Source organism: Oryctolagus cuniculus, chromosome 11 (genome assembly GCF_051225735.1).
Source record: "Oryctolagus cuniculus isolate XC-2025 breed Fujian yellow rabbit chromosome 11, ASM5122573v1, whole genome shotgun sequence".
Taxonomy (NCBI): domain Eukaryota; kingdom Metazoa; phylum Chordata; class Mammalia; order Lagomorpha; family Leporidae; genus Oryctolagus; species Oryctolagus cuniculus.
The window spans coordinates 42,398,303-42,420,273 of record NC_142877.1 but is presented as its reverse complement, the minus strand read 5'-3'; the positions used below and the strand labels follow the sequence as shown (position 1 = coordinate 42,420,273).

General features: G+C 51.0%; 1 protein-coding gene across 1 annotated transcript in view; it reads right to left on the bottom strand.

Moving 5' to 3' along the window:
• Positions 1-8,526: 8,526 nt before the first annotated feature.
• The window catches only part of PCSK2 (proprotein convertase subtilisin/kexin type 2), a 317,876-nt gene continuing 304,431 nt past the window's right edge, over positions 8,527-21,971 (bottom strand). The window contains exons 11-12 of the mRNA XM_002710961.6: positions 19,059-19,286; positions 8,527-9,828 (exon numbers count right to left, since the gene is read on the bottom strand). Coding sequence (XP_002711007.1) covers positions 9,342-9,828; positions 19,059-19,286 — 715 coding nt within the window. The 3' untranslated portion in view covers positions 8,527-9,341. The remainder of the gene's footprint in view (positions 9,829-19,058; positions 19,287-21,971) is intronic.

Here is a 21,971-nt window from a genome sequence, read left to right as displayed (position 1 = left end):
CCTCCCTCGTCTAGTTAATAGGGGCATGGGGATTGCAGGTGGGGGAGCCACGCTCCGGCCCAGGGCGCTCTGTTAAAGGGCCCTCCAGCTGACCTCGCTGAGACAAGAGGCGCATGCGTCACCAGGCTTCATTTGGAAGCTCCCCAGAGACTCAGGCGTGTCTGGGTTTGGCACACAGCAGCGGGCCAGGGGTTGGTGACACCGGCACATGGCCCTCCCCTCCAAAGCACACGCCCCTGTGCGTGACTACTTAGTGAGAGAAGACTAGACTAAAGGTACAAGTTTGGGTTCGCTCAGAAGCTGATTCCGAGGCATTTTTTTTTTTTTTTTTGACAGGCAGAGTTAGACAGTGAGAGAGAGAGACAGAGAGAAAGGTCTTCCTTCCATTGGTTTACCCCCCAAATGGGTGCTACGGCTGGAGCCCTGCGCTGATCCAAAGCCAGGAGCCAGGTGCTTCTCTTGGTCTCCCATGCGGGTGCAGGGCCCAAGCACTTGGGCCATCCTCCACTGCCCTCCTGGGCCACAGCAGAGAGCTGGCCTGGAAGAGGGGCAACCGGGACAGAATCCGGCACCCCGACTGGGACTAGAACCTGGGGTGCCGGCGCCGCAGGCGGAGGATTAGCCAAGTGAGCTGCGGTGCCGGCCCTGAGGCAAATATTTAAACACAGAAAGGTTCGTGGGCACGTGATATCAGGAGGCACCTGTCAGGGAGTAGGGAGTAGGGAGTGAGGCAGGCAGGGGTGGCCACCAGTGAGCTCCCACGGAGTGTCCTTGAGCCCGAATCCCACCGAGGAGCTCTGGCAGTGGCAACAGAGGGTGTACAGCTCACGAGTTACCAGCCAGAGGAGCTCAGGAGCTCGGGTGTTGATCCACCAACTTCCACCTGGTGCGCTCTCAGGGTGTGAACTCTGGAAGCCAAGGAGAGAAGTGCAGGTGTTGGCATTCAGAGGTCAAGTACAGAAACACAGGCGAAGAAGTGTCAAGGGCAGAGAGAGAGGGCGCCCGTGCTGGCTGCCACAGTGCACGCCCTGCACGGGTTTTGTATGAGATTCTTTCTCTCTCTCTCTCTCTCTCTCTCTCTCTCTCTCTCTCTCTCTCTCTTTCTCTCTGTTTGCAATCCTAGATAAGGGTTCAAGAAGCAGAGTAGAAGGTTAGTTTAGTTAGCTCTGTTAAAGTCAGTGATTAGGCCAGTAAACATTTACTGAGCCTGTACTATGTGCCAGGTGTGTATTGTGCTGTTAAGGTGGGCTTTTTTTTTTTTTCCAGATTTATTGGAGATCTCAGTTATCACGGTACAGCCATGTCCCATGTGAGTGGACATGCCTTCCGTACACACACGCACACAAGCACTTACTCTGTCACTTCCTAAAAAACAGAAATTACCCCGAACCAGTGTCTTCCCCAAAATTTTTATGTTGCCCTTAGGTGCCTATTTTTCTACTAGTTCTATGCATACATAGCAAAAATAGCTCTACCTATGCCAGTTAAGAAAAATACTCCTTCCCTGTGTAGAGGCTCCTAAGTACAACCTGGAGGGTCCCAAGTACATGTGCTCAGATGGATTGTGCAGCCCCAAAAAGCACCTGGCAGGTCAGCTCCACGTCATTAGAGAAATCCAACAGAGTCACGCATTACTTTGTTATTTCTTGGTTATGGGTTACAGTAGGACCCTGTGTGGGGGCACCTTTCCATTCTGCTCAGAGCTTTAAACCATCTTGGTCTGAATTCACCTGAGGTTTTGATTTCGAGAAGGGCGTATGCTTCCTAGAAGATGCCTGGAGAGCACACTCCATTGCCCGGGTCTGAATATTTATTACCCAGGAGCTTAGGAGGGAGCAGGGGAGCCGCTTGGCGGTTGGGCCTGTGCGTGTGTCTCAGGCAGGGTTAGCAGCGCCACGCACCCTGACTTTCCCAATGACATCTTTTCATTTCTCAGACTCTGTGTTCAGTCAAGTTTCATATTTTAAAAGGCAGGAGGTATTGTTTTGGAATGAAAGGTCTCTCTCACACACACATGTGTATATATATATATATGTATATATAAATATTTAAAGATTCATCTATTTGAGAGGCAGAGTTAGAGGGAGTGACAGAGAGAATGGTCTTCCATCCACTGGTTCACTCCCCAAATGGTTGCAACGGCCGGAGCTGTGCTGATCCAAAGCCAGGAGCCAGGAGCTTCCTCTGAGTCTCCCAGGCAGGTTCAGGGGCCCAAGCACTTGGGCCATCTTCTATTGCTTTCCCAGGCCATAGCAGAGAACTGGATCGGAAGAGGAGCAGCCAGGACTTGAACTGGTGCCCATAAAGGATACCACAGGTGGAGGCTTAGCCTACTAAACCATAACGCCAGCCCCCATTTTAATATTTTATTCCATTAATCAAGAGAGATGGATCGGGAATCTGTTCTGTGCCAGGCCTGATGCTGGGCACTATGGGGACAGCTGAGGACAATCAGCGCTTGCCTTGTTCTCACAGGTGGAGGGCTGTGGTTGGGGAGGCAGGATATGCGCTGTTAGTAAATTTGGGGACCCAGAGCAGTCAACTAAGAGACTACTTAGTCTCTGCTGGGGACATTCTACGCTGGAACTCAAACAGGGTGGCATGCTGGTATGACTGGGGTCTACTGGGGGTTGGAGGGGTCAAGAGAAGACTCCCTGGAGGAGGTGGTGTATGAGTTGAGTGACGATATGGGGCCATGATGTGAAGATCTGAGGGGCGAGCATTCCAGGCCGAGCTGCAAGTGCAAAGGCCCTGGTGCAGAATGAGCGTGGCCAAGGCTGGGAGAAACAAAGGGGACTGGCGAGAGACAGTGGAAGGAGAGGTGCAGGGAGGTAGGGGCCAGGTAAGCCCTGTTTCCTGGCGGGCTGTCCTCAGCCTGCGGTTGGGCCCACGTGTAACGGGTGGGGCTGGCCATCACCGGCAGCAGGTCCCCCACCCTCCAGGGTCTCAGGGATTTTGCCCCCTCTGCTCATTTTCTTGATGACTGCACTGTTCTGGCTTGGTCCTGTCTCTGCACCCTCCTACCTCCCCTCGCCCTCCCAAGAGCTGCAGAATCAGTTCAGTTCCCAGCTTTTCCCCTCCCTGAGGTTCTGGAAGCCAGTGTGGGTCCACGGTTTGCCTGTTCATAGAGCTGGGGACTCGGAGCAGACCGCCCGATTGTCTGAGTGATGGGTCTCGTTCTCCCTTCGGTGCTGCAGCCTCTGTGTGGTCTGGCTGCCAGAGCTGTCTGCTCCATAAAGTCCCCTCCCCAGACACTCCAGTTGGTGACCAGCCACTGGGCTGCATCGGCCGCCCAGGCGCCCAGCTCATGTCCACACCCCAAGGCTTCTTCTCATGGAAGCGCCTATCACTCCCTGCCGTAGGTTTCCTGTGGCCCTAGCACGTTTGGTCCATGCTCTGGGCCATTGGTGCTTCTTAGGCATGCTGTACACAGTCTCCTCTTGCAGGTCCCCAGTGGACTTGGGTCCTGGTTGCCCACCAAGAAGCCCATGTACCAAGGTGCCCCTTGTTGGCCTCCTTCCTTCCCTGGTTCCCTTTCCTCTCCCTCTCCATCCCTCTCTCCCTCTCCCTCTTCCTTGCCTTCCACTTCCTGGGTCAGGATTGGCCTCTGGATTATGTCATCTGCTGCCCGTAACTGCCCGGTAACATCTCCCATTTCTCAGGCACCGATCCTAAGTCTACTCCTCCTACACAGTGTATTCCCCAGATGAGAAAGAAATCCTGCCTTCCTCTGGCCTCAGGCTGGGTGGGCAGGTGAACCAAACTGGACGCATCAGATTCGCTCTCATTGACATTGGAAATCTGAGTTCAGCAAAACCAAGAGTGAAAATGGTGGTGCTTGTCCCTCAGTGGGCACGTTCCGATGAGGGCACCCCTGCCTCTTGCTGTGTATCTAGGTATCCAGGCTGGCTCCAGTCTCTGTCCTTTCTCTGGGCTGGTGTAGGCACTTTGTGCAGGTGGTCCGTGAGTTCTGGGAGCTGCTCCGCGTGCACTTGACCTCCTGCCCATTTGCCTTCATTCGTTAGGGAGGATTTCTGTTGCTTGCAACCCCAAAGATCTCCAAGATAACAGTTGATTATCGAGGGTCCATATCAAAGCAGAACCTGAGGTTTGAGTCACGGTGGGAGGCCCCCCAGAGCGGACCCAGAGCAAGGTCTGGGTGCAGGAGGGTTGTGAGCGTGCCCAGGGTGCCCATGGACACTCCCGGCTCTCACTCCCGACTTGTCCTCTGCGATGTCATGGTGGGCCTGAAAGTCTGCTGCTGGTGGTGGTTGTGGGGAGGCTCTGTCAGTGGGGAGAGGGGAGGAGTGAAAAGCTACAGGGGGCGGTAGCAGGGTCCCCTCCCTTTTGGTTCCTTTTTGTTCCTGTCCACATCAAGCTGGCACTGCTTCTGCTGTGAGCGGAAGCTTCCTGTCCCACACACACATGCTGAAATCCTTACTTCCAAGGTGAAAGGTATTTGGAGGTTTGGCCTTCGGGCAATAACTTAAACGTAGGAACAGAGCCCTGATGAATGAGATCTGTGCCCTTATAAAGAGGCCTCTTGGGTGTATGGGCTAGCAATGAAGATGCTGGCTGGGATGCCTGTGTCTGGCATAGGGGTGCTTGGTTCGATACCCGGCTCCAGCTCCGGACTCCAGCTTCCTGCTAATGCAGACCTGGGAGGCAGTGGTGATGGCTCAAGGAGTTGGGTTCCTGCCGCCCATACAGGAGGCCTGGATTGAGTGTTTGGCTCTCATCTTCAGCCTCTGCCCCGCCCTGGTCATTGTGGGCATTTGGGGAGTGATCCAGTAAAGGGGAGCAGTCTGTCTCTGTCTCTCTGCCTCCCTAATAATAATAAAATAATAATAATAAAAGAGGCCCCGGAGATACCTCTTCCACCATGGCAGGGTAGAGTGAGAAAGTGCTCTGTCGCCTGGAAGGAAGGAGGGCTCTCAGCAGACACTGGATCTGCCAGCCACTTGATCTTGGATTTCCAGCCCCCAGAACTGAGAAAGCAGCTTTGCTGTGTATGTGGTCCCTGGTCCACGGCATGCTGTTATGGGCAGCCTGAAGGGACAGCTTGTTTCCCCTCACAGTGCAGTACCTCCCCGCCCCTGCCCAGTTCTACCAGCATTCGCAACAGCAACCTTGTTAGGATCTTCTCAGAGATCCCCCCCAACCCCAGCTGGACTGGGATGCCCCCTCTTTGGAGCTCTGAGTCTTAGTCCCATGCCCCACCCCTGCCAGGCCCTCCACTTGTCTTAACTCCAGCCTCTCTGCCAATCAGAAGGTACCCACAGGCACTTGGGCTCCTGCCCCATGCAAAGGCTGAGACCGCTCCAGCCCCTAGGCCTCTCAGTGTTGGTTTCTCAGAAAAAATGGTGTAGGTTCATGTGTGAGAGCACCAGTTGTCTCAAGGGAATCCTTGGAGGGGACAAGCTACGAGGTGGTTCCTTTGGTCTTTTGCCCCCCAAGTCCTTGGACTCAAGTGGGACATGTGGGGACCACCGTGGACCTCCACCAGCAAGTCCTCAGCTTCATCCTGCCCGGGCATAGCTCGCTGCCTTTCAGGTCCTGGTACAGGTACTCCTGCTCCAGCTCCCAGTGCTGCGAGAGAGACAGGCCAGGGTGCCCCACACAGGGCAGGGGCCTTGGGATCCTGCCTGGGCCAGGGGTGCCTCCACTTCAATTTCCCAGCATCACAGCCGCTTTCCTATGAGCCCCTGCCTCCCACACATGCTAGGCTCCTTGGTCCACATTTTTGGGTTCTCTTTTGCCTTTTGAATTCACTAAGTAACAATACTTTGTCCTTAGCTTATTGGGTGTTCTAGTAAATTCTGCCTGTACAAGCCCCTATTCTGGCTTGTATCTCCTGAGGAGTGAGGAGGGGGCACAGGCAGGGAAGCGACGGGCCGATGGGTCCTCCATCCAGTTGAGGGTCCTAAAGAGACTGGCGGGGCCATCTCCACGTTCTCCTGGTGGCCAGGTGAGGAAGTGGAGGTTTTGGTCCACCCTCTCCTGTATCCTGTTGAAGGCGGCCCTGGCCAGTGCTGCTCTGGCACCTGGGCCTGGCACGGCTCTGTAGCTGCAGGATGTCCCTCTGCCCCGACCTTGCAGCTGGAGGCCAGTTAGGATGCCCGCATACCATATTGGAGTGCCTGGCTTCATGGCCCAGCTCAGCTTTTTACTGGGCTTCTTGCTACCGTGCATCCTGGGAGGCAGCAGGTGATGGCTCAAGTACTCAGGTCCCTGCCACTTATGTGGGAGAATGGGATTGAGTTTCCTGTTGAGTTTCAGTCTAGCGCAGTCTTGTCTGTTGTGGGCATTTAGGTAGTGAACCAGCAGATGGACGATCTCTGTCTCTGTCTCTGGCCTTTCAAATGCATAAAAATAAATAAACTTAAAAAAATAAAGACGAGTGGAGAGAGGTCCCCATGGCGTCTCTTCTGCACGGTGACTGGCAGCTTCGGCAGAAGAGCCTGGATCCCTGAGTTGACTCTGTGGTCTCACTGAGTCTCCTGTGCCCCCACTGGAATTCGTGACAGCGACAGAGAAATCTCTGCTGTGTTAAACGACGGGGAGTTCGAGGCATTTGCTCTCGTGCTGTAACATGGTCTAGCCTGACTATGTACTCCAGAGTAGCGTTTCTAAAAGATTTTTGCCCATGAGCCATACTGAGAGATGCATTTCATACCCTGAACCGGTATCCACACTCAGACACACTGAAGCCAGCACTCCCCAGAAACGAGTGTTTCAGGAAGCCAGCCTTCCCCTTCACGTGCACGATCTGCTCCGCTCTCTTCTGTTAACAGACTCCGTACTGACTTCCTGAATCGAGTTTACAGTCCGCTAATGGCTATAACCGGAATTTGAAACATGCTGCCCTTGGCCATGTTTGACGTATGATTTACACACTAATCGTACATCTTTCATGCAAGTTCGCCCAGGCAGGCTTTTAAGGTCTCTATATGGCAACAACTTTTTATTATGTGCCCCTAGAATGGATGGGTTTCCATGGACGATACAGCACATCCCACATGATTTCTGGAAGGCAATGTTTTATTGTTGAGTCTCCTAATCTACAACATGTCCTTCTAAATTTACTTATAAAATCTGGCACAGGGTAGAACAATGTGAACCCTATTCATCAATCACTTATTTTAACTTTAAAATAAATGAGTAAATGTCTCTTGCATTAGGATCAGGGATATCATAAAAATAGCACTAGCTAGACAGAGGTCAGCATCAATACTGAAGCCAAAAAGAAATGAAAGAGACCCAATGTGTGGATATATAGCACTATATATATTTTATATACTGTATAGTCATATCAAAACTTGCCATTTCTATTAAGAAGCGGATAAGTCACTCTCTAATTTCATAAATTATACCACAACTTTGAAAATATGGACAACTATTTCATATTTTTGCTGCTATAGAAGACATTTAATGTTTATACAGAGAGTTGTGAAATTACACAGGTGACGTAATGGGGATGGATGAACACTTTGACCTGAATTTCCACCGGCCTTTTGCTTCAGCCAGAATCATCGTGATAGTCTCTGAATATTCTTTAAGAGATGAATATAGTGTCTGTTTCTTTAAATAAGTACACGTACACACATTTTGGGTATATGTGTGTATATACATTTATACAAGTGTATATATATACACATATACACACATGTATATAGTCTACATATGTATATATATTTCTGTGTGCACTTTATACACACATGCACACATAATGTCCTTTGGTTTATTTTCAGACAATTAATGTGAAATGAATTTTCAATGATTTCCATTTATTGTTTCTTTAAACTGGTTTAAAAAGACCTTTGCAACAAGTAATAAATTTCTTTTAAAAAATCATAAATATTACACTTCAAAGCATGATGGAGGAAGGTCACAAGATGTTCGAGAAGACTGGAATTCATGCCAAGATGGGGGAGAAGAGACAGACACTGGGACTTCCAGATTCTCTCTCAAAGTTGCCACCGTTAGTGCTCTGTGTTGCGGGCCTGGGGAACAGGACCTGGGGCTATGCCAGCAGATCCCATGGGAAGGGAGGGAGGAGCCGGGAGTGGGAGAGGAGGAGCCGAGTCTTGGGAATGGGTGGGCCCTGCCACTGGGGATGAGAAGGTAAACCTGGGTAGGAAAATAAAGTGACAGGAAGTCACTTGGTCGTCAGTCTAGCAAATAAATGGTGGGTTCTGGGGCTGACAACAGCCGCCTCTGGTTGCATGCTTGATGTCTCGCGGCCTGCCGAGTCACCAAGATGGCACCATGTGCCAACAGAGCTGTCCTGTTGCTTCCTGCAGCCCTCAAGGGACCGGGGAGCGAGCTGGCATGTGGCACATCCCTTTCTCGGCAGAAGAGGCTCCACCGGTCGAGGGGTCCAAGTGGGGATGCCACTCGTGTCCTCGCACACGTCTCCATCACCCTTCCAACACATCAATGAACTCACAGCAAGAGGCAGGAAGTTGTTCCTCTCCAGTGTTTTTTTTTTTTTTTTTTGAAATTAAAGCCCAAGGAGATGTGTGCAAAGCTTTGAGAAAACACTCACCTCACCTCTCCCTTATATCAGATGAAGATACCCCAGAGACGTAGTTTGAAAAACCAGAGAGCAAACGACCCTGCCCCAGACAGGTGGCCACGTCTGCCTGATCGACTTGCCCCATTTTCTTTTGGACAGCTATGTAAGGAACCCCAGAAAACTGGGGCTGCGCTGAACTCTGCAAATGGAGAGAAATTTGGGCTGCTCCTGCAGATTTTTCCAGAACTTTCTTAGATTACATAATTATCATGTTGGCTGAGCAGGACAGGTAAAGGAAGGATATTGGGGTTGGTGGTGAAATTTCCAAAGCTCTTGCTTTTCGGATCTCTTGCCCCCATCTAGTAACTAGGCCTCTCCCTGGATGGTGTGATTTCATCTACGACCCTTGCTAAGTTCAAATTACCTCTCCCCAAAGGACCCACCACCTCTCTTGTGCTTCGTTCAGGCTGCGGGACAAACATCCTCGCAGCCACTGGGCGTGGCTTTTGAAATGTGCTCTTTTCTCAGAGAGGAAAAAAAATTGGGGCTGGGGGGCTGGGAGAAGCTGTGCCAGTTTCGTTTGCAGGACATCACCCATTTGGATGCGGGAAAGAAAGAACTTGGAGTGACATGTGGGACATACACGTTGGTGGGAACACTATATCTGGGGCATGGTGGAATAGAAAAGGTTGTTTTCATTGTCGTGAAAATCATCATGGACAGTGGGCAAAGCTTTCAGCTCAGGCGATGGACTCGCATTGGGGGAGGGGTGACAGCAGCTGCTGGGCGGAGGCAGAGGCGGGGCGACAGGGTGGCGGGTGGCCTAGTTCTTGCTCAGGATGCTCTGCAGGCTTCTTTCCACGGCTTCGTCCAGCTCTTCCTCCAGCTCCTCCTTCTTGGACATGGCCAGCTTAGACTGGTAATCCCTCACCACCTGGTCGATGTACGGTGCGCTCTGTGTGCCGTGCAACATCAGAGTCCACTCCTTCAGCACCCCCTTCTGGGGCGTGCTGCCGACAAACCCCAGCTCCAGGGTCCAGGTTCCCCGGGCGTCTTCCCCCCACGTATGGGTGGTCATGAACGGCCACTTGTCAAAGCCCACCTTGGAGTCGTCGTCCCGGGGCCGCCGGCTTAGCAGGATGGACTTGGTGCCCATCGGGGAGGTCATGTTGATGTTCAGGTCTCCTCTCCTCGTGGCGTTGACCGTGATGACCGCTTGGACATGCTCGAGGTAGCGGACGAAATTCTCTTTCCCTTCGCACGCGTCGGTTGTGAGGGTCAGCACCAACTTGCCAGTGGGTGGAATTTTCCTGGGGGCAAAGTGAGGAGGAGACAGTCAGGGGAGGTGGGCACACCACGAGCAGGTGGGAGGTGGGTTGAAGGCAACCTCAGGGAGCAGGAAGAGCAGGGCTTTGGGGTTAATGGGGCCGACCTGGGTTAACTCCACCCCAGCTTTGGAGTCTGAGCACATGGCTTTCACTCAGAGGCGTCTGTGCAGAAAGGGAAGGTGGGGGAGGCTGCTGGTGCCCCTCCAGAGCCACCCTATGTTTACGTGTGGCTGCAGTGTCTAACACCACGGCAGTTTGCTCAGCCAGTGTGCTGGAGAGCCCAAAGGCATCTGGGATTCACTTCTAAGTGTCCATCCTCGACCAGTGGTTGGTGGGTGGTGGATAAATAACACTCCAACTTCCCCTTTCTCAATGGGTCAACTCAGGTCCCCACTGGGATTCAGCCTGCTTGCTCATGGTGGCAACTTCTCATCCATGCACTCTTGGCTGGCTTTTGCCCTGTCTCACATCTCCACTTCCTCATGTCCGTCTCCAAAACCTGTCAGTGGGGAGGGGGCACTGTGCCCCACAGTATATGAAGCCACCACAGGGGACACCCCCACCCCTAGTGAAGTGCTGGCTTGAGTCCAGGCTCCTCCATTTCCCATCTAGCCTCTGGTTAATGCACCTGGGAAGGTAGGAGATGACGACTCAGGTACTTGGGCCACCCAAGTGGGAGATCTGGATGCAGTTCCTGGCTGTTGCAGGTATTTGGGGAGTGGATCAGCAGATGGAAGATCTCTGTCTCTGTCTCTCCCTCTCTTTGTTGCTCTGCCTTTCAAATCAATCAATCAATCAATCAATCAATTAATTTTAAGAAAGGAATAAGAGCTGGCGCTGTGGCACAGCAGGTAAAGCTGCCTCCTGCAGTGCCAGCATCCAGGCTGTTCCACTTCTGATCCAGTTCTCTGCTATAGCCTGGGACAGTAGTGGAGGATGGCCCAAGTCTTTGGGCCCCTGCACCCACGTGGGAGACCCAAAAGAAGTTCTTGGCTCCTGGCTTCCGATCAGCTTAGCTCTGGCCATTACAGCTATTTGGGGAGTGAACCAGTGGATGGAAGACTTTTCTGTCTGTCTGTCTGTCTCTTTCTGCCTTTGCCTCTCTGTAACTCTGCTCTTTAAATAAATAATTAAATCTTTAAAAATGAAAAGAAAAGAGTAAGCACTCCAGCCCTGTCTCAGGGACAACCTTTCTCTCAAAAGGGCTCAGAATCTTGACAAATAGAAGCTATTGTTAATATGAATGTTATAACAGGTTGAATATCCATTATTCAAAGTGTTTAAGACCAGAGTGTTTGGACTTTGGATTCTGGAATATTTGTACATCCACAATGAGGTGCCTTGGGGAGGGCACCCAAGTCTAAATGTGAAAATTATTAGTGTTTCATGTATATCTTGTACACACAGCCTCAAGGTAATTTCATGCAGTATCTGTAGTGCAGCTGTGCTTTGACTGTGACCTATTTCATGAGGTCAGCTGTGGAATTTTCCACTTGTGCCCTCATGTTGGTGCTCAAAATATCTTGGATTTTGATGCAATTTGGATCAGCAATGCTCAACCTGTACTGACATTTAAAAAGGCTGAAATTGGGTTAATTAATTCTAGTGAAAGACAATACTGTGAAAGGGTAGAAGACTTCGGGGTGTCTTTGGCCACAGAGTTGGAGTCCCTTGTGGGGGGTCACCAGCATCAGAGCCAAGTTCAGTGGCAGGGCTGGAGGAGAGGACGCAGAGCCCAGATTCTAACAAGGCGAGGTTTACCTGCCTGGCCTGCTGTCCTATGGCCATCACTGGGACATTTTCCTCGTGCGGGGGTCGTGCTGGCCGAATAATCTCATTCCTTCCTTCCTACACAACGTATGGCCCTCTTGTTTACCAAGTGCCTGGCACTGTTCTAGGCACCAGAGATACAGCCATGAGCAAGACATTTGAGGTCTCTGTCCTTGTGGAGGGAGGGCCCGCTGAGCTCCTGCCTCAATAGCTCTCCAGTTTCCTTGAAAACAGGGCTACCAACAGGGGATGAAGTTCCTGAGTGGTCGGGACAATGGCATCTCTGGGCCTCCAGTTACTTCAGTGATGAATCTGCACAACATCATTTCCAGGGCTCCCTCCTGCTCCAAATTCCACAGTGGCGTGGATTATGCTGGAATGCCAGGCAGATTCGGCCCACGTCCTATCCTCTCCTCTCCTCCCTCCCTCCCTTCCTCCCTCCCACCCTCTCTCACAGACACATCACCTCTGAGGGTCATAGGGAGTCCATCTTGCTTGACTTCAGAGCATAGGTCTGCTATCAACACACACCTCCACCCAGAGGGCTCCAGCATATTCCACGCTAACGGTTCCCCTAAATAACGCAGTGGGGGTGGCATTTGGTGCAGAGACGAGGATGCCACTTGGGAAGTGTGCAGCCCATATCAGAGTGCTGAGGTGCAAATCCTGACTCTGCTACTGACTTCTGCTTCCTGCCAATGCACACACGCTAGGAAGCAGTAGGTGAGGGCTCAACTACATGGGTCTCTGCCACCCACATGGAAGACCCAAATTGCATTTCAGGCTCTGGGCTTCAACCTGGCCAGCCACTGGCCATTGCATGCATTTGGGGAGTCAACCAGCAGATGGAAGATCTTTCTTTGTCTCTCTGCCTTTCAAATAAATATAAATAAGATACAAATTAAATGTTGTGGTAGCACCATCTGTTGATTGTGAATGTAGCCAATGTGAATGCAAACGAGGCTGGTGCTCCAATGGCTGTGCTCTGAGGGACGCCTGGGCCCCAGCGCTGCTGGCACAGCAGAGTTCCAGACACACAGAGTCTTTCCTGTTTGTAAGGAGGGAGGGAGGCTCCAGGTCCAGGCTTTTGTAGAATGCAGGGAACGTCGGAGGTGCTGGTTCTGTGAACCAGAGCCATGCATTCTATCTTCCTGCTTTCTCAACTGTAGACTGAAGCTGGTGATGCCAACATCTCGTGGTAACATGACACAGTAGACGTCAGGGACTGGCGGTGACTGCCGCTGAGGGTTTCTGAACAGCACTCTCCCAGGTCCGTGCCTGGGCTTTTGCGTCAGGACTTCCAATGTCGTGCTGTTCACGCGTGGGGAGTGAGCAGCCGAGTCTTGGCACCAGGAGTGGGTGCAAGACCACCAGATGCACTGGCCTGGCCTTCTGGGAGCCTCCACTGGTGACATCCTTCCATTTCCACTCCCTGTTCTGTTCGTCCTGTTTAGCATCTCTTCTGCAAAGGTGGGGCTACCCCACCGGCCTTAGAGGGAAGCTGTCTCAGGTGGGAGCCCCTGGCCACAGGGGGTTATTTTGATTCAAATCGATGACAACGAAGTCAAATGGAAACTTAGTACCTCAGTGGAATGCATCCCTTTCTTCGAGCTCAGTGGCCAATGCTATTGTACTGGATGGCGCAGAGAACACGTTCACCCCTACAGAAAATCTCCCGAGCTTCCACAGTTCTCCAAAAACCACTCTGAACTCCAACAGGGGAAACTGAGCCGTCAATGCCCTTTTAACCTTGAGTTTAGGTAAAGCTGGTTGAGCCCAAAATCCCCCATCTGGACACTGGTTCCCAGGGTCAGTGTCTCCCAGAGGACACGGTAGACCAATGCAGGGACAGGGCTTCTGGAATGGCTGGTGGTTACAGGGTTTCAGGAAGTGGGACCACCCGGGGGCATGCGTATTGGGAAGAGCCCTCTCCGGTGGAGAATCTGAGATACCCGAGGTACAGAAGGCCCGGGCTTGAATCTCGCTTTGGCCACTCAGCAGCTGGGCTGCTTTGGTGTGCCCGTAACTTGCCCCTGCCTCGCCACCTCCGCTGCGGTGACACCATCAGGCCTATCGCAGGGCTCTCACATGGGGCCTGCTGTAGGGCCTGGGTACACACTAGGAGCTCATGGTCAATGTCCTGTTGTGAAAAGAGCCTGGGATGTGGACTCAGACGGGCCTTGCTTCAAGTCTCGGTTGCCCCTTGCTTCCTTGAGCTCATTTCTTCTGTGTTCCGCATCTTCGCTTCCGCACCCGTGTAATCAGGACGGGAAACACCTCCTGGGCTCGCAGTGTGTGCAGAAGGCTGGCACAGCCTGGCACACGCTGCTGCTTCTCTACTGAGACACAGCAGCGGCCAGCTGCTGCTGATGCTGCCATGCACCATTGCCCTGAGTGAGGAGCGGCACGCCTGCAACAACGGGGCAACTGTGCCGCCCGTGAGTGTGCAGAGTCCACACAGTAGGTGCTCAACGAACGCTCCTTCCTTCCTTCGCGTACACTGACAGCCTCTGTAATGGGCTGGTTGGGCCTCAGCACCAGCTGTCTCGCCAAGAGGAGGGGCATGAACAGCAGTGATGCGTGCACAGGCGGCTGAGGGTCTCTGCAGTCACCACTTTTGTCTCAGGAAGCTCTCTGCTTCCCCAGCAGCCCCGCAGCCCCATCTCGGCAGAGGCCGCGATCACAGAGAATTCCCTGCGTTACCTGCGGGGGAGAGCTGACACCTGGGCCGGGGAGGCCACATCCCAGTGGGCAAGTGCAGTCTCTACTGGGATGTCCTTGTTCACAACACCCCAGGGTGCACGTGCGGCTTGAGTCTTCAGATTGTTGTAGGGCCCAGGCCAAATCTTCGTCTTCTTACACAGAGCTGACAGGAGCGATGCCTTGTGAGATCACGGACAAGCCCATGGGAAAAAAGAGACACAGCTGTGCAGCGATCCATGTGGCGCTGTGCTCCAGGGGCTCAGGGAACACGGGGGCCATTTGCCCGAGGGCCGACGCTTGTCCGCGGCAGGCTGCGAGCCCAGGGAATGATGCTCACCTGTGTTGGGGGGTGCTCACCTGGGGGAGGAGGCTTGCCCAGGGGAGGAAGTTCATTTAAGGGAGGACGCCTTAGGCCAGGAGGATACACAATTTGGAATTCACACATGAATCTGGCAATCACTGCCTCTGAAATTTCACCATGTTATTTTCTTTCTTTTAAACATTTTATTTTCATGTCACTTGAAAGGGAGAGAGGGAGAGAGAGAGAGAGAGAATCTCCCATCCACTGTTTCTCTCTCTAAATACTTGCAATAGTTGGGATTAGGCCAGGCAGAAGCCAGGAGCCAGGAACTCCATCTGGATCTCCCCTGTGGGTGGCAGGAGCCCAAGCACCGAAGTCATCATCTGCTGTCTCCCAGAGTGCACATTAGCAGGAAGCTGGAATCAGGAGCAGAGCTGAGTTTGGAACCCAGGTGCTCTGATATGGGATGAGTGTGTCCCAAGCTGCCCCCAAAGCCTGCTCATATTATCTTTTTCCCCCCACAGTATGAACGTTTCCGGTGATGGTTGAGTGGGAAAGACAAAGCTCCATTCTCTAGGGCCTTTCACGGGCCAGCTTCACACCTGTATGTGCTAACGTCCTCCGACTCGGGGAGGAAAGGGACTTGACCTCCATTGATTCTGAGGGAAGAGAGAAGAGGCTCTTTTTCGGAGCACAGCAGGAGTCTAACAGTTTGGAGGGGAAACCGTGCATCTTAGTTTTACCAAACCACTGCCGGAGACTCAGCTTCCCCTTCCATTCTGAATGCGGCCCCGGGGCAGGGGGTGAGCACTTCCCGAGCTTCTGCTGTCAGTGAGCCCACATCAGTCACTGCAGGTGTCTTTTTGGTTCTTGTTTTTTTTTTTTTTTTTTTTTTTTTCTGATAGGCACAGTGGACAGTGAGAGAGAGAGAGACAGAGAGAAAGGTCTTCCTTTGCCGTTGGTTCACCCTCCAATGGCCGCCGCGGCCAGCGAGCTGTGGCCGGCACATCACGCTGATCCGAAGCCAGGAGCCAGGTGCTTTTCCTGGTCTCCCATGCGGGTGTAGGGCCCAAGGACTTGGGACATCCTCCACTGCATTCCCGGGCCACAGCAGAGAGCTGGCCTGGAAGAGGGGCAACCGGGACAGAATCCGGCGCCCCGACCGGGACTAGAACCTGGTGTGCCGGCGCCGCAAGGCGGAGGATTAGCCTGTTGAGCCACAGTGCCAGCCTGGTTCTTGTTTTTTAAAATATTTATTTATTTATTTATTTGAAATTCAGAGTTATATATATATATATACATACATATATACATATATGTGTGTGTGTGTGTGTGTGTATATATATATATATATATATAGAGAGAGAGAGAGAGAGAGAGAGAGAGAGAGAGAACGTGCTTCCATCCTCCAATTCACTACCCAAATAGCCACAATGGCAGGGCTTGGCCAGAATGATGCCAGGAGCCAGGAGCTTCATCTGGGTCTACCATGTGGGTGGCAGGGGCCCAAGGACTTGGGCCATCCTCTGCTGCTTGCCCAGGCGCATTAGCAGGGAGCTGGGTCAGAAGTGGAGCAGCTGGGACACCAACTGGCACCCCATGGGATGCTGGCACTCCATGGGATGCTGGCACTGCAGATGGTGGTTTAGCCCGCTGAGCCACAGTGCTGGCCCCTGCAGGTGTCTTTTTTTTTTTTTTTTTAAGATTTTATTTATTTATTTGAGAGGTAGAGTTACAGACAGTGAGAGGGAGAGACAGCAAGAAAAGTCTTCCTTCTGTTGGTTCACTCCCCAAATGGCCGCAATAGCTAGAGCTGTGCTGATCCAAAGCCAGGAGCTTCTTCCTGGTCTCCCATGCGGGTGCAGGAGCCCAAGGACTTGGGCCATCTTCTACTGCTTTCCCAGGCCACAGCAGAGAGCTGGATTGGACGAGGAGCAGCCAGGACTAGAACCAGTGCCCATATGGGATGCTGGTGCCACAAGTGGAGGATTAACCTACTGCGCCACGGTGCCGACCCCTGCAAGTGTCTTAAGTGGCTCTCACTGCTGTGAAATGATCATGGCTATTAGATTTGCCTCTAGAGCTTTCTGTGTGCTGTGTGAATAAAAGGGCATATATGAATTCATCACAATCTATTTTTTAACATTTTTATCACTGGTTTTCAACCAAATTGATTTCCTTTATAATCCTACATCCTTTGTCTGATGAGTTTTAAAGCATCATGATGAATTTCAGGCATGTGGCAAAAAAATGTTCTACATGAAGGATCCCTGTGAGTGAGACCCCAGCGGAAAGACGCGGCCATCAAAGAAAGATGTACTTTTCTCTAAAGGAAGGAGAGAACTTCCACTATGCTAATGACCTTGCCTAAATACTGATGGAGATTGTGGATTCAAAAGGCTTCCACAGCCTATGCAGCTCATGTCAAGAGCATCAGGTGGTCACTTACGTCATACATAAGAGTGTTAGGTGTTAAATTAACAACAGGAATCACTGTGCACTAACTCCCCATGCAGGACCTCTGTCTTCAAAGAGTTGTACTATGAGAGTTCACTGTGAAACTAGTTCTAAAACAGCTTTGTGTGTATGCAAATTGTTAAAATCTTTACTTAGAATAGAGTTCATCTTATGTGTACAAAGTTAGTTGAAAATGAATCTTAGTGGAGAATGGGACTGGGAATGGGAGAGGGAAGAGGAGGAGGGGTGGTAGGGTGGGTATGGTGGGAAGAATCACTATAATCCTAAAGGTGTACTTATGAAATTTGTATTCCTTAAAAATAAATTAAAAAAGAGTTCATAATTATGAAAAGTACACAATGCTTGCTAATGCTAATCAATGACTATTAACTTAAAAAAAAAAGAAAAGCTTCATAAAAAAAAATAAAAACAGAACAAAACAGAACACCATGCTGAGGTGAGGTTTACTGGCCTTACCCTGCCACAGAGGTCAGGGACAAAGGTTGAGAATTGCTACAATAGATGCTCAGGAGGATAAGTGTATCTTTCATGTTGGTAAAGTCAAGATTTGAAATCAGGGGGCTGTCATCACAGCACAGCATAACCTGTCACTTGCAATGCCAGCAGCCCACATCTGAGTGCCGGTCTGATTGGCGGCTCCACTTCCAATCCAGCTCCCTGTCGATGTGTCTGGAAAGGCAGCAGATGATGGCCCACTGTGGGAGGCCAGGAGAGGGGTCCTGGCTCCTTGTTTTGACCTCACCCAGGCCATTGTGGCCATTTGGGGAGGGGAGGTGGAAAATCTCTGTCTCTCTGTCTTTAAAATAAATCTTGTTTAAAAAAAGGTTTGAGTTCAGGTCTGGGTAGCTGATGACAAAAGCTACAGAAAATCCAGGAGCAGAAGATAGAGCTGTAGACTGGATATTGTCCAAAGTGACACAGTCCATAGAAATGGAGTCAGAGTTGGGGGCCACTGAAGCGGAACAGGAGCCAGATCCTACCACGATGTGAATGGCATAGGCCACAGAGGCACATGTCTCAGTGGAATACTACAAGGCAACGAGAATGAATGAGCTAATGCTGCATGCTATATCCTGGACAAATCTTTTGCCAATGCTGAAGTAGTAAGTCTACTCTGTAGTGAGAAGAACAAAGACACTGGTTTGTGGACAAGCTGGAAGGAACAAGAGGCATCTGTGGGTTAAGGGAACAAATGTTCTGTGATAGCTCCTGGATACACATTCATCAGGACACAGATACTACACTTAAGTTCTATGCATTTCATGATAGGGGAATAATTATAATACTGATAAGAATTGCTAACTCCACCTTACTAAGAGACCAGGAGAGAGAGAGAGAGAGAGAGAGAAAGAGAGAGAGAGAGAGAGAGAGAGATTGAATAGAGAAGTATCCTATCGTCCATCCTCCTACCATGGTGGGAAGTTGGAAGGCCAGCAAGCACACTCCACCAAGCCGGTGGCTTCTGTGTGGGGCTAGCAATCCACCTCACTCAGGGTGAAAGCAAGCCCTGTAAACAGAATGTATAAGCAAAGGGTGCTATAGTCACAGGCTGGAACACTCTTCTTCAATGAGGATAAATAGTAAATACACAACACACGTGGGCAAATCCCACAAACACAATAATTCTGAGCAGAGAATCCCGATATAAAAGACAGCAAGGTATGTGCTTCCGTTTATGTGAAATATGGACTAGGCAGGATCACCTGTGGGGTTAGAGGTAAGAACAGGGGTTACCTTTGGGGAGATGATGAGGGAAGGGGACCCAAGGGGCCTCCTGGGCTATTATCATCTTCTGTTTACTGATCTGGGTGTTGCCGTATTGGCTGATTTGTGCACTTAAGAAACAAGGACATAAGCCACTGAGACAGTTAAGGCTCAACTCTAGAAGCTGGAGCTGTGAGTTATACAATTGTGTTCTATGCAAATGGTACCCCTGGAGTTGTGCTACTGTCCCACTTACTCAGGGTCCTGCACGGAGCCTCCCACACAGTGGAATCTCTCCGGCACGGTTTTCCAGTCTTTAGCCATTTTCACCATGGCGCCTGCGTCCAGGACCCCGTAACCAAAGAGGTGATTAAACTCCAGGCCGACTCCATTCCGCCGCCACTGATGGACTTCGTCATGAAGCTGGTTCCGTTTGGAGGTGAGCACGGTCAGATGCTGCATGTCTCGCCAGGTCAGACCCAGGCTGGAGAAAGGAGAGAGAGAGTGTGAGGGCAAGAATAAGGCAAGTCAGGAGAGGGAGACAGGTACAATGACTAAGACGAACAACACCTGGGACAAAGACTCCTAGCAAAACCTGGAACACTGTGAATCTCAGTTGAGTGACACTGTAGATGTGCTACTCGGAATCATTATATATGTCAGTCAAAAAAATCTTCCTGCCTCTCTTACTTACATAAATGTACTTCTACAGAGCTTTCTAACACACACAATGGGGCGGCTAAAATGGAAAAGACTGACAATACCAAGAGTTGACAAAGATGTGGAGCAACTGGAACTCCAGTACTTTCCTGATGGACATGTAGACTATTACAGACACTTTGGAAACCTGCTTGGCTGCATCTTCTAGGCTTGTCCATATGCCTAAGCCATGGCACAGCAATTCCACTCCCAGGTATGAATGTGGCAGAAATGTGTATATATTCCCCAGACATATGCATTAGAATGTGATTAGCCCCAAACTGAAGTCCCCCATAGGAGAATGGATAAACCCATTGAGATGTAACTTATAGAGCATATGCATTGCACAGCAATGATCAGTTACTCTGAATAACATGGACACATTGCACAATCACAATGTTGACCCAAGGAAGACAAAGAGAATGTTAAGGTTTGGGTGCTGTTTGAGTGTCTTGCTCAAGGGTGCATGTGTTAGAAGCTTGATCTCCAGTGTGGTGATGTTAGCAGGTGATGGCACCTTTAAGAGGTAGATCCTGGAGCAGAGTGATTGGGGCACTGAGGCACTGGCCTCGGAAGCAATGCGTGCAGTTTTCATGGGCTCTTATCAAGCTATCGAGAGACAGCGTTGTTATAAAAGAGCAGTAGTGGTCCCTGGCTTCCTGCCTCCACGTGCTCTCTCTTCTCACATGTTTCCACCGTGATGCCACCCACTGAGATGTGATGAGGCCAAGGGGGTCCTCCTCAGAGGCTGACTTGATGGGCTTCCAATCTTGGGTTTTCAGCTTCCAGACTATGAGCTGAATAAACTTTTTTTTTTTTGGTACTCAGCATCAGGTATTTTGTTACAGCAATGGAAATGCAGACCCATGTATAGAGCCTCGGTATGACTCCACTTGACTCAAAGTATAAAAACAGGAACAAGTAGTCTATGCTGTCGGAAGTCAGGTGGTGATTAGTCATGGGGGTAGGGCTGGAAGGAGACCGGGGAGGGACTCTGGGTGCCGGCAGTGCTCTGCTTCTTGGTCCTGGTACTGGCTACATGACTGTATTTCATTTCTGACAACCAGGCTGTCCGGTCTTCCTTGGAAGAGACAATATCTGTAACATACTCATATCCCCAGTGCCCTGGACAGTCCTGGGCACTGTTTGTTCAGTGACTAAACCAGTCTGTTTGCAAACACTAACTTCCTCAGAAACTTCTCTAATACAGGTCCCACTGGCCGATGTGAGTCATATACCCTTGTGACTCAAGTTGGCGTTTTCAAATTCTTGGTGCTTTTTGAGATGAAGCAACAAAGAGAAGACTGCTCAGGAGGGCAGAAGGGTGCCCCTTCCCCCTGGAGTTGTGCTGGGGGGAGGAAGGCTTACTCTTCATCTTCCAAGGTTTCTGATAGGTGTGCACATGGACAGGATAATCTATTGCATTCAAACTGCTTTGGAAAAGCTGTTGTGTTGGGCCTCTGGGTAGGAAACAGCCTTTGCCTGCTGTCTTGTGTGTCACTGAGGACTCCCTGCTGCCTCATCGCAGTGTCAGAGAGAGAGGAACTTTGGGGACTGTCCTGTGAAGGGCCTTTGTCTCCTCCACCCTCCAGGCCCTCTCCTGGGGCGATTTCATCCTGATCAATGCTTTTAACTGCTGGCCACTGGAGGGCTGTGCTACAGGTGCAGAAGTCCAGAGGTCCCATGGCATTTGCATCTCCTAGGGCTTCTCTTAGCTTGCTTGAGGAGGAACAAACTCAGAGGCACAGGTTGCACGCCAGAGCCCAAGCCAGAACTTCTCCTGAGATGGCATCTTATTGGGTTACTCCCCATCCCCAACTCCTCCTACTTCCTTGCTGGTCTTTCCTGGGAGCCACCTCTTCCTTTATAAATAACTTGCACCCAAATCTCATCTCAGACTCTGCTGCCACCACAGGCAATTGGTGTTTTGAAGAACGTTAGGGCTACTGGACTTGATCCACCTGCCCTCCACGTAATATTTCCTCCCTTTATGACAAGAGAGAGCTTTACACTGATGACCACTGCTCCCAAAGGGTGCTCAAGTGGCCACTGCGCAATTTGTAAGGTATTTTTTGTAAGGTATTTACGGCTTGTTGCTAAAGGGATGAAGAACCGTGGCTTGGTTAGGACTGCAGCAGCTTTGCGCCACTGCTTTAGTGTATTGAGATGGTGCTGTTGTGTGCACATGGTCTGGGCAAGTGCTTTTTGCTTCCCAGGAGACTGGGAGTCAAGTGCTGCCTTCTAAGGCTGACAGGGAGACCAGAGACTCCTGCTCCCTGTCCCCTGGGAGGCTCTGCAGTGGGCAGCAGGGTCCTCTTGCAGCCAGAGTGAGCAAAGCCAGCTCAGATCCCAGGGCCCACTCAAGCCCTCAGATGCACAGTTTCATCTTCAGGAGATGCAAATTAAATGTGCGTAACTCTTGGTTTCTGTGCTTAGTAGTTAGGTTCTGACCAATGTTTGTCTCTTGGTG